This window comes from Manacus vitellinus, unplaced genomic scaffold (genome assembly GCF_001715985.3).
Source record: "Manacus vitellinus isolate BGI_N305 unplaced genomic scaffold, ASM171598v3 scaffold_6_pilon, whole genome shotgun sequence".
NCBI classification, from domain to species: Eukaryota; Metazoa; Chordata; class Aves; order Passeriformes; family Pipridae; genus Manacus; species Manacus vitellinus.
In genome coordinates this window covers 10,213,695-10,225,886 of record NW_021940750.1, presented here as the reverse complement: position 1 = coordinate 10,225,886, position 12,192 = coordinate 10,213,695, and the positions used below count along the sequence as shown (strand labels likewise).

At 39.8% G+C, this 12,192-nt stretch overlaps 2 protein-coding genes across 2 annotated transcripts in view; one reads left to right on the top strand and one right to left on the bottom strand.

Annotated features, from left to right (window-relative positions):
* Positions 1-7,746, top strand: part of EIF2AK4 (eukaryotic translation initiation factor 2 alpha kinase 4) — a 34,235-nt gene extending 26,489 nt beyond the window's left edge. The window contains exons 33-38 of the mRNA XM_029964113.1: positions 752-810; positions 1,947-2,044; positions 3,926-3,994; positions 4,559-4,603; positions 5,720-5,844; positions 7,090-7,746. Coding sequence (XP_029819973.1) covers positions 752-810; positions 1,947-2,044; positions 3,926-3,994; positions 4,559-4,603; positions 5,720-5,844; positions 7,090-7,144 — 451 coding nt within the window. The 3' untranslated portion in view covers positions 7,145-7,746. The remainder of the gene's footprint in view (positions 1-751; positions 811-1,946; positions 2,045-3,925; positions 3,995-4,558; positions 4,604-5,719; positions 5,845-7,089) is intronic.
* On the bottom strand, positions 3,881-11,895 carry SRP14 (signal recognition particle 14). The gene is made up of 6 exons (XM_029964114.1): positions 11,855-11,895; positions 11,319-11,391; positions 10,577-10,689; positions 10,009-10,041; positions 8,309-9,672; positions 3,881-3,958 (listed from the first exon to the last, which is right to left on the bottom strand). Exons 1-5 carry the CDS (start codon positions 11,879-11,881, stop codon positions 9,583-9,585), a joined length of 336 nt encoding a protein of 111 aa, XP_029819974.1. The 5' UTR covers positions 11,882-11,895; the 3' UTR covers positions 3,881-3,958; positions 8,309-9,582.
* Positions 11,896-12,192: the final 297 nt, after the last annotated feature.

The following is a 12,192-nucleotide window of genomic DNA, read 5'->3' as shown; positions in this document are numbered from 1 at the left end:
ATATGGGAAATGCTGAACTCAAGCAGTAGTTTGTACAGGTCGTTGATGTCTCCTGCTACCCATGTTTCACTCTCCTTTTTCTGGCCTCAGCCAGTCTTGGCATTTAACTTCATGACTAAGCTGATTCTCAGGTGTTTTGTAATGGATCTATCAGAAGCTGTGAAAGAAAATCATTCTTTCTACAAGTTACCTTATTTCTAGACCCTGAAAAGAGAATAGAAAAACCTTTGTTTAGTACTACTAAACAGAGAAATGCAATAACTATGATTGTAATAACAGTGGCAGATTTGTCTTTAATGATTCTTGAATGTGGAAAGTAAATGAATTCAAACGTATTATTGAAAGCTTCTTTGAATATGCATGCTCTGAAGTATAAATGCTACTTTGATACTTTAGTATTCTGTCACAGAAACCTGTAAGAAGTAGATTAAATTAATAATTCAGAGAGAATATTATCATAATATATTTTTGTATTAAGATCTAAATCACTCTTGAGTGATAGGGAGCTCATATTTTTGTATCCATAGGAAGCATTTCTTCTAGACCTGATTTGTTTTGATGTAATTTTGTATGATTTCCTGTCAGTTCAAAAAAAGAATTTAATCTGCAGATATGTGCTAGGAAGTGTCCATAAACTAATTCATCTGTTGGAATTAAATAAGTATGAATGATAATCTGAAACTATTGTCCTATTACAGTATTTCTTTATTATTGTAAATTTGTTTCCTTACCTGTCTTTGTTTATTTTTAGAGAAACCTCAGATAATCTTCCAGTACTAAATCAAAAGGGATTGTTTACTAATATTTCAGGTATTTAATATCTAGTTTAAAAACATACAAGTTCTTTTTCTTTCTGCTCAAAACTATTTTATAAGAAAATATTGCTGGAACAATTAATTTTAAAAATATTACCAAAGTCAGAGTAAGAAGATATTTTATAGCAGAGCTTCTGGTTAGAGACACTGCCTCTTAATCTCAAATGTTGTTCGAAGTGATTTAAAACTGAATTTTTCTCCACGCTAGCAAAATAAGTGCTTAAACCAGTGAACAGAATATTCTCCATACAAGCATTCATTGATGCAGTGATCCAGGAGGGGGGGGAAAGCCAAACCCACAAACTTCTCCTAGCTGAGGAGAAATTAGATGTCATCCTGATAAAAAGTAACTTGAGTTGTGATTGTTACGGTGTTGAGTCCCATGTACATTGCCCTACTAAAAAAATCTAAAAATAACACTTTTTTTCAAATGAAAATACCTTTACATTTCTAGCTATGGATTTGCACTCCTTAATTTGATAATACAACTTTGTATATAAAGAATAATATTAAGTATCTATTGTGTGGATAAAGTTTGGTATTCTTGATAGTTACTTTACTGATATAGTGGGCGGTGGTGGTTGTTTTTGAAGAAATATTTCACACACACACTTGCTTAACAGTGAGGGAAAGAGGTGGCCGTGTTTAACTTGGGGTTTTGTGTGTGTGTAATTACCAGAAGTGGCAATTTGAATTTCAAAATAAGATATTTCAAATTTTAATTATTGAGGGGAGTTCTGGTTTCTTGTTTGTTTTGTCATTGATTCGGCAGTGGGACTGAGCATTAAATGGCTGCCTCGTTCTTGAAATAGCTTTTCTTTTTTTGATGTTTGGTATGTTGCATTCCTTTGTGAAGTTCTGCAAGCCATTTGGAACCTTTCATTAGTTTCAGGGAAAACTGATGTAAAATACCAAAGTTCTTAGTCTTGACAACCAGTCCTTCAAAGTCATAAGTGAGCATTTGAGAATTTACGTGCACATCTCACTGTCCTGTAAGACTTTGGAGGTTTTCAGCAGCTTTTCAAACCCTGAATATACAGATTTTATCTTATTAATATTTGTGAATTTTCAGTTTCTTACTACTTCTTGTATAAAGTAAGTTTTAGTTTATAATTTGTGTTTGCATTTTAGGTGTATTTGAATCACATGGAACTCTCGTAGTGCCTAACGTTAGTGTTATAGCTCCTGAAAAATTATCTGCCAGTGCCAGGCGTCGTCAAGAAATTCAGGTAACAGACACATCAAATAAATATTAAGAAGTGTTCCTTAAAAGTTAAGGAATGGTAGAATTCATATTTCCACTACTACCTAACTTACACAAATTTATCCTATTTGTTTATTATTCATAAAATAAACTAGGAACAACACAAAAGGTTGAAGGCAAAGACCACCTTTTTTTAATGTTTTGGATATTGTGGCTCAGCCATTCTTGTGTGTACGTATTATAAATCTTATTCTACTTGGAACCATGGTTCTGGAACTTCCCTTTTTTTTTTCTTTTTTGTCTTCCCCTCCCCATCCCTAAATGCTGAAGTGTGTTAAAGGTTCTTGTGATTTAAATCCAGTCAGCAAAATCAAGACTCACGCAGCCACTTGCTCACTCCCCCACCAGCAGGATCAGGGAGAGAATTGGAAGGATAAAACTAGAAAATTCACGAATTGAAATAAAGACATTTTAATAGGGAAAGCAAATCTGGACACACAAGCAAAGCAGAACAAGGAATTCATTCACCACTTCCATGGGCAGGCAGGTGTTCAGCCATCCCCAGGAGAGCAGGGCCCCTTCACGTGTAACAGTTACTTGGGAAGACAAACACCATCACTCCAAAGGTCCCCCCTGTTCCTTCTTCCGCCCACTTCATGTACTGAGCATGGTGTTATATCGTGTGGGTCACCTGTCCCGGCTGTGTCTCCTCCCAACCTCCCAGGCACCCCCAGCCCCCTTGCCAACGTGGCAGTACAAAAAGCAGAAAAGGTCTTGGTTCTGTGTAAGCCCTGCTCAGCAATAACAAAAACATCTCTGTATTATCAACCCTGTGTTCAGCACAAATCCAAAACATAGCCCCATGCTAGCCACTGTGAAGAAAGTTAACTCTACCCCAGCCAAAACCAGCACAAAGGTGCCAGTTCATCATACTTCTAATTTGCAGTATGTTTGTAACAGATACTCGGTGTATTTTATTTCATTCTGTTGCCTTAAAACTAAAGGCCTAAGAAAAAATTGCAGCTTTAAAAAAACCAAAAATCCCCAAACCAACCAACCAAACACAAAATCAAAACCCACAAAGCTGCCTAAAACATGACATTATAGTAACGTAGAAGAGATTTGGTGATGCTAGAAACAAATGTCAGAGTTTTCTCCTTTAGGATTATTAATTTCAAGATATTTAGAGTATATGGTAAACCAGAACTGTAATTTTTTCCCCCAACTTGGATGTGCAACAAAAAAATCTCCCCTATAAATAGTACTTGAAATCCAAATAAACAACTGATTGTTACTCTCTGAGCTTTGAGCTAAACAGACTTACTGTTTTATGTTTTGAATATGTAAAAGCAACTTTTCCAAGGTACGAAAGACAACATAATGCAAGGCTCTGACTACATTTGTAAAGTGCTACCTTTGCAGGATCACTAGCTTGCTCTGGAAAAGTGTTACAAGGCATGACCCATTTTTTGGTTTGACTTTTAAAATCAGTCCTTCTTCAACTAGAGATGATTCACTGTATACAGTCACAGGTTCTCACGTTCCTCTGAAAAGTTATCCAACACCCAGAAACACAAAGGCAGTTTTCACTAGGTATGTGAGCATCCACGTTGTAACGTGCAGTTGGTTCTGTCAGCTTTAGCACCATGCCAGTATTGTCAAGTGTTTACAATTGCTGCAAGAGTGGCTCAGCCCCAGTCTCCTTCCTCTCTGCTCATCAAGCATTATTGTGACATTGTTACTGGAAATTATATTAAGCATGAATTTTAATTTAAATATTATACAGTTCTAGATCTTCTGTTAGAAGCAGCCTCTTCTGTTCTCATCTGTGAAATAGAAAATCAGCACTTAAAACCCATCGTCACACAAGCAGTGTATTTTAATTTTGCCAATCTTTTGTTCCCAGGTGCAAACAAGACTTCAGACATTCATTTCTAGCCTGCAACAGAAAACAAGTGAGATTGACATTTTAGCTGTAAGTATTTGGCAGAAGCCTGAATTATTCCAAAGTTTTAATTGAAATGGATGATGCAGTTCCTGTCTGGAACAAACTACTGCCAATCGCCTCACTTTAGAGATATCAAACTTCTGGTTAAATAAGACCCATGGCCTGTTTCTTTAATACTTGAAAAGTATTAAAGGGATGTATGGGACAGTTGCATAGAACAAAATTTAACAAGTATTAAGTTGTAAGCTCTTAGGCTGTAATTACACTAACTACTGTGGTATATTTAATAACTTGTTCCTGCTAGATTTGCACTTCCATTTAAATCGACATAGCTCCTGTCTATATATAGTTTTTAGACTTCACTGACAGTGTCACAAAGGCCTTTAAAATGGTATATGCTTTTCGGGAAACATACTGCCTATTTGCTGGCAGCTATCTAGAACTTTCCATAATGGACACTGTGTTTAAAATTATTGTAAATTCCTAGTTCCATCAGCATGAGTGCTTCTTTGGAAATCAAAAAGTCTGGCTCACCTGGCAAACTCATTGAACAGAGAACTGTTAAGTACTGATTTCTTGGTATTTTTTCAGGTAGATCTGCCAAAAGCAACTGTGATACACTTCTTATCATTAGAGGTAAGCAATTAAGTAATGTAGTTAAAATTCTAATTAAACAATAGATGATAAATTCTGTTCCTAATGAAGTGGAATGTAAAATTCACCCATTGTAGTTTTTTTCTTTCAAGGAGGTTGAATTAGGTTTTAAAACTTGAAAGGACTGTTTTACCCAAGGAGCTTGACTGAGACTAGAAAAACCTTTTTGTCAAATATCCAAGTTACACAAGACAGCATTAGGAAGTCCTAATCCAAAGCTCTGGGGTTTTTTTCCCAAAGAATAGTTAACTGAAATTAAATCTTAACTGCACTTTTTCAGAAACCAGTAAGCATTAATGGCTATTTCAGCAAAGGTGTTTCTTGAAGCTGTTAATGAAGGAGGACCCAAAATACAGAGGCAGTTGTTTCAAGTACAGTAGTTGAAACATCTCTTAGTGAAGCCACGATAAAAAGCGAATGTATAAATAATATATAGGCACCTTTAACAACTTGGAAACTGCTCAGTGGTGGATAAGGGGGGATGACAACAACAAAGGCAAAGCTTTCTTCTTTCCTCCAATGACAGCACTCACTATGTTTAAAGTCAGAAGCTCTTACTGGAGAGATGGATGCCTCCCCAACCCCTGGAAAAAAAACAAACTCAAGAATGGCATCCTGGAAGTGCATTTAGTATTTTCAGACCTTTCATTTGCTGCTCTGAAGCAGTCCTTGTCTGGTAATCAAAACCCAGTGAAACATTTCAAGACATTTTCAAAATATTTAGTTCATCCAGTCTGCCGAAATCATGGAGATAGTTTATCAGCTTTCAGTTAAAAAATAATTAAATATATATGCACACTATTAGCTTGCATCATTCACTTTTGATCACCGTTACATCGCAGTTATTATATTCTGTCCAGCACTGCAAAATTGATAGAGCTGTTTTCATTGTTTATGCCTTTTTAGCACTAAAATTTGTTAAGAAACTGATCCCTAAATTCTTAATAAAGTTGCAGGTGTTGTTGGTATTCATATCTTTGAAAGCTGTTTAATTAAGGAGCATTGACATTACACAATATTGAGAAGACTGCATGCTATCCGGTGAAGTTCCTTCACAAGAGAATGTAAGACAAGTTCCTTGTCAATTTTTTTTCTTAGCTTGATGGAGATAGACAAGCCTTTGATGCTACTGTGAGACAGCTGATGTCACGATGGCCCAAACAGAGATGTTCATACTTACAAGCAATTTGTGATGAAATTTACAGTATCAAAATGGAAAAGAGGTAAATTTGTTAAGCTCTTACGGACAGGTACATAAACCACTTTTTTTCTGCATTCAGACTGCTCCTACTTTGTCCTCCTTTTTCCACTCTCCCTGAGGCAAAAATAAATACTCAGTATAGTTCCTTGAAAAGTATGGGAAGAGTTTAGTGGTCATCTAACCCTCACTTACTGGTAAATTCTTCATTTTTATAAGCCCTTTCAAGAAACTCTAAAATGTATTGCCACTTCTATCACACTTGCTGCTGTGTTAATAAAACTTAATAGCAAACAACTATATGCAGTCAGATATATTGCTATACTTAGCAGATATACTTCTTTGTAAATATAGTGTATGTATATGATGGTATACATATATGCATGTATATATATATATACACACATACACACATATTTACTGCTACGTAATAAACCCTCTTTTCTGATGAAGCGGACTCAGCTTGCCTTTTAAAACTCATGACGACATTTAATTCCTCCTGCTTTGAAATACAATAGCAGTTAGGCACAGCTAAGAGTGCCCAGCTTCAAGCAAACATGTACAGTAAAGCCCATTTCTATTTTCTAAGCATAAAAGCATATATGTTCAACTCATAGTCTCCTTGTTGGATTCTGGCAAGGCTGAAACCCAGATAGTCCAGATAATATGGACACATCCAGTACATCCAGTTTTAAACCTCAAATTGTCAACTGTTGTATGTACTGGTACAGTTAAGTGAGTGAGACCTGGGTATTTATGCATTTTCTTAAACCTATGTTTCACTTGAATGTACTACTTAACCTTTAAATAAGACTAAAAGCTGACTTTGGTTCCTTTTTCTTAGATGCACCAAAATCCTTCATGTTCGCTAACATTTACTATGGCAACTAAAGAGCAAGTGAAGCATTTTTTTTTTCTCCCTGGGGCTTGCAGGGCTGGAAGCAACAGAACTCAATTATTACATACAAATAATATTCCATACAGTGTTGGGTCTGAATGTAATGCAGTCCCTGAAGTCTTACTTTTCCATTTGATGCCTGAGCACTGCTTAGTCATAAGCCTTCAGATCACTGAATGAAAACTGAACAGGCTAGATCAATTGAAAAAGGATGAAGGGGAAAATTGCAGTGACAGCCTAACAAAGACTCACTGATTTTTTTCTACTCAATCTTTGCTGTTATTTTATTGCGATGATTTGTCACAGGAATTGTAACTTTTGAACCTGCAGTTTCAAAGTTTTAAAATTTTCTTTTTTTCCTTCCCTCTGCAGGGTTCCTGCACTTATCCTGTACAGTTACCGAGACGAATACAAGGTTTTGTTTTAGTACTTAAGGCATCTTTTATGGGATGCTCTTAAAAATGGACAACAGTGTTTTGTCAAAAGGAATTTCAAAAAGCTGTAGTAATGCAAGATGGGCAACTAGTGCCTTTTTCTGTGTCCAAATTGAATTTCATTTATATTTTCCTGGTTCTGGCCAGGACAGGGATAATTTTTGCTGTAGGGGGGAGGAGGTGTGGCCAGGACCCAGACATTATTCTATAGGGAGAAGGGGGTCTCTTCCAGGTCAGCATAGTGTGGCAGAGGGAGCAGTCAGGCATTGTTTCCGTGGGAATCGTTTGCCTCTTTCTTATATCCTCTGTTATTAGTATTGTTGCTGTTCCTGTTTGTTTTCATATCTTATTGCTGTTTCCAGTAAATTATTCTTAGTTCAGCCTGTGATCTTTACCTTTTGTGCCCCCAATTCTCCTCTCCAGCCTGCCAGAGGGGAAGGGGAAGCAAGCAGCACATGGTTTCAGTGGAAGCACTAAACTGGAGAATACCATTCCTAAAGCACAGCAGCCTTATTGGAGAATACCATTCCTAAACCATGACAAATGTAAAACTGTATTATGTCAAAATGTGGAAATAAATGTGTTTTATAGGCAATTAAGGAGTGAGTCTGACTATAGCCACAGCTATGTATTACCATGTAATTCTTGCCCCTTATGCTACAAAAATCAGCTGTACAGGTGTAAAACTAATTTTTTAAAATAGTTTCAGACTGCCTTTTATGCAACAGTAGTACTGCAATGAGAAACCTCAGTTCAAGAACTAGGGAGAATAAATTGCCTTCAACTATGACGAACTGTTGTAAACTTTTTTGAAGAATTTTTATGTAATAAAAGGTTTAGCTACTGAGCCTTCTTGAAATATGCATTACAAGCTATTGGTGTGTGATTTTTTGGGGGTTTTTTTGTTTGTTTTTTTTTTTTAAACCTACTGTTCTAATTTATATATAAAATATGGCAGATTTCAGGCTGAGAGCTGTTACAAGCCTGGCTGCCTATGCCTGTCCTGTCTGTACTTATGCATTTAAATCAAGCTTCTGTGAGACAAAGACCTGACAGAAGCAAGCACTTGTTTCAGACCTGCAGGATCTAAACCTAAGAGAAAGAGTAATCTGCATGTGCTTGAGGCATAACCAAAGTTTTGACCTAGCTTTCCTTACCTGGGTTGTCAGATTAAGTTTGAAGTCAGTAATGATGGGAATATTATAATTATCTTCTTGAAGCAAGTAGCACAACTCCATCAGGAAAAATGAAGCTGAGAATCTGAAGATGAATTATAGCAGCCATAGTTAACTATGCATTGTATTTCACATCAAAGTGAATATGCAAAATGAATATGCAGAAATGTTAGAGATTTCTGGAAATATACTGGTGTTTACCATCCCTCCCCACCTGCTACCTTCTGTTTAAACAGCCTACCCCTCTTTCCTTTTCTAACTCAAATGACTGCCATTAGCACTGCAGGCTCATTGTATTAAGAAATATCTACTTACTAATTTCTGCTCTGCTCTTTTAGTAAAGAGGAGTGCAGAGTTAAAATATAAAGAGGTAACTTTAAAGACAAACCCAAGAACTTCTGAGAACTGTGAAAATTGTAACAGCAACACCCAAAGCAGCATCAGCAGAATCAATCCTAAAGGCACAGATAACTGTACCATTCCTAGTAATTCACCAAGACAAGTCATTACAACCAAATCCATTTTTCATTATGTTTAATAGGAACAATTAAGTATTTTTACATCTGCTCATATGAAGGAAGGAAAATTCAGATCCCCAAATATATTGAAGGATGAAGTTTAAAAAAAAATAAAAGTTTAGATGACATGAGCATTTTTAAGCCATGTCTGAAGGGAACATGATGCAAAGTCCTACCCTCCCCCCCGCCAGGGCGAGCACAGCTGGATCAGCATGGAGTGAAGGCACAGCTGCCTGGCTCTACAAGAGCTCGAGCACTGTGCTGGCTGCCTTAAGGATATCCACACTACATCATGTAGACATGTCCCTCAGGTTAAGACACACAAACAGGAAAGCAGCTGTTCCTGATAATATGTTGGCACCTGCTTTCCCTGTTATTACTGAGGCTCATGTATAAAACTAGGCATCTGTCACTGGGGCTCCTCCTCCAGTCATATTTTGTTTCTGGTATGGTGCATTTCTCTTCACCCTGTGTTACCCCCCAAACAGGTTTTACAAACAGCAGCAGTATAAATACAAAACTTCTGAGTCTAAAACTATTTTAGTATAACACTGTACATACTCCTGCCACACCACAATCCAAAGAAAGCACCTCTGCTATCAGTTTAAACAAAAGTACTGATCATATCCCAGTATCCTGCTGGAAGGAAAGCCAAAGACAAGTGGTAACTCAAAAAGAAATGGACTTTGCTTTGAGTGAGGGTCAAGTCTGTTATGGTGATGGTAGGACACTGTTCCATCACTGTGTTGCTTTACTTTTCTTGGTTTTGCTTTTCTTGTCTTTTTTCTTCAAGCCATCCATGTTAGCCCTCAGCAGATTTGAATATGCCTGAAACAACAATAGGAAGCATTTATAAAAACCCAAATATTTAAATGACAATATGTGAGAAGTAGCATTTTACATACTACTAAGGGATAGTTATCTGCATTTTCTCAGAATAACGCTCTTACACCCTGCGCTGCGAACATACTGTTTCTAAACCAATGCACAAAGTCAGATAAAATAAAAGACTATTTTTTAAACAAATGCAGATGGATGAGTAGTCTAAGGTTAATCTATATAGCAGTTCAGCACAGAATCAACCTATTCACAGCTGTGCAGTGCTTCCAGCTGACCATTAACAATACCTGCAGAAAGGGAAGATAAAAGGCATACAAAACTTACCATCTGGAATTTATTTACTTCCTTTGAGCTCACCTAAAAAAGTAATACTGAAGGTTAACCAGGAAAACTCTGGCTTGCATTACAAACCAAGTATCGCTACATGTTTATCCACCAGATAGCATATAGTCTTTCTAGCAGCAGTTGGGTCCACTCATTACATTCAGTGGCCAATAGGCTGGGCTGATATAAGACTTCGCTCATTTAGAAAGCTGAAAATGCTACTTGATTAACAAAATCCTCTAGAGGCCATTCATCCTTAATCCATGTGTTTTCAAATGGGAAGAATGTGAAGGAACATTCAGAGGAAGGTTTGATTAACTTGTAGGGCCATAAAAGCACTGCAGCCCAGATTCGCTCAACCATTTCTCAAAGTAACATTTTTCCTTGTGTCACATCGCATTGGAGAGCTAAGGTCAGCTAAATACTTTCCCAATCCCTCATTCAAAGTAAACACACATTGGGTTTTCAACTTCTAGTTAACAGTTTCTGAAATTTTACTTAAAATATAGAGCATTAAATCAAAGACCCATAAGGCCACTAATCTTTCTAACTCAAAGTTGTCACTTACCACTGTGCTAATTTTCTTCTTTCCATCAGTTGCCCTTAGAAGACACTTATTGTCTGCTGGTTCAAAACTTTCTACGTGGCCTTTGCGTGGGACTGGTTTTGTTCGGCCATCATCTGTATTGAAAGAGAATGTTTATCTGTATTTCGTTAAAATCAAGAGATGCCTTCTGACATTAGATGTTAAAAACATGCTCAGGATCTGTACAACACCTTGGAATTCAAGGCCATCTGAACTGACAAACTGTTCACAGACCTCTTACTCTGTAACCCCAGAAGGATCTGTTCCATGAGCTACATCTGCCAGAAAAAATAAAGTAAATCCTCACCCTGACATGCCATGTGAACCACCTGCTCCAGCAGCAGTGTGCTTTAAGTGCATGTCATCCTGCTACCTCCCACACAGGGCCTCTCAAGTAGTGCCAGCTAGCCAGGAACCAGAGGAACATGAACAGACCAAAGCAACACTGGAATTTTCCTTGTATAGAAATGTAGTGCTTTTCAATTATTGTTTGGCAATCAGAAAGTCCCATATCTCCTGCACTCTGAAATACAGTCTTACTCAAAGTTTATTAGTACTACTAATGGCAGTACCATTAGTACACCAGCTGACTGGTTTGTCCCTATGACTGCTCTTGTTTCCAGACACCCTGGATTACAACTATATCTTTTAAAATACCTGCTGACAACACTCAATCAGGTGTAGAGGAACACCTCCTTAGTCCAGTACCAGATTCAAAACTTACATTTCTTCAGCGTTATGAAAACACTCCCGGAAGTTCTGCACTTTTGGAACAGCCTGGTAAGCTCCGTCAGGAACTGCAAGAGAAAAGAGACCCGACCGTGTTTGGGGAGCACCACACAACGGCGAGCCCCTCTGCCCGCGCAGCCCCTGCCTCGCCCCAGGCTCTCCATGCCGCAGGAGCCAGCGCCGAGGGAAGGCGAGCTCCCGGCTTTCCCCACGCCGGAGCTGCAGGACACGAGGCCGCAGCCAGGGGCGGCCCGGCCTGGTCCGCGGCTCTGACTCCGGACAGGGGATCTGAGCTCCCCGCACCTCCCGCGGCCCCGGCGCTCCTGCCCTGCCCCCGCCCGAGTCAATGGGCACAGCGACGCTCGCCCTCTGCTCGCTCCGCTCCCTCCCCCGCAGCGGCTCCCCCGCCGCCGGGGCCGACCGCTGGGCTTTGCGGGCCCCCTCCCTCCTCCCCACCCTCCTCCTCTCCCTCGGTGCCCCCGCGGCGGCACAGGAGCTCGCCCCGCGCTCCCGGCGCCGCCCGGCCGGCACCTGCTCGCTCTCCAGCCAGCACACCATCGCTGCCGCGCCCGAACCAGCGCGCGCGCAGGCGCAGGCAGCGGCAAGCGCCACGTCAGCGGGGCTTGGGCGCTCACGCGCGGCACCCGCCCGTGGCACCGCCTGTAGCACCGCCCGCGTTGCACCGCCCGGTGGCACCGCCTTTGGCCGCCTGGCACCGCCTCTGCACCGCCCTCTGGCACCGCCGGCACCGCCCTGGCACCGCCTCTGCGGCACCGCCGCGGGGCTGCTGCCGCACGCGCGGCGGCCTCCACGCCGGGCACTGGGAACCGGCCGGGACCCCCAGGGAAGCGCCGAAGCGGCCTGTGCCA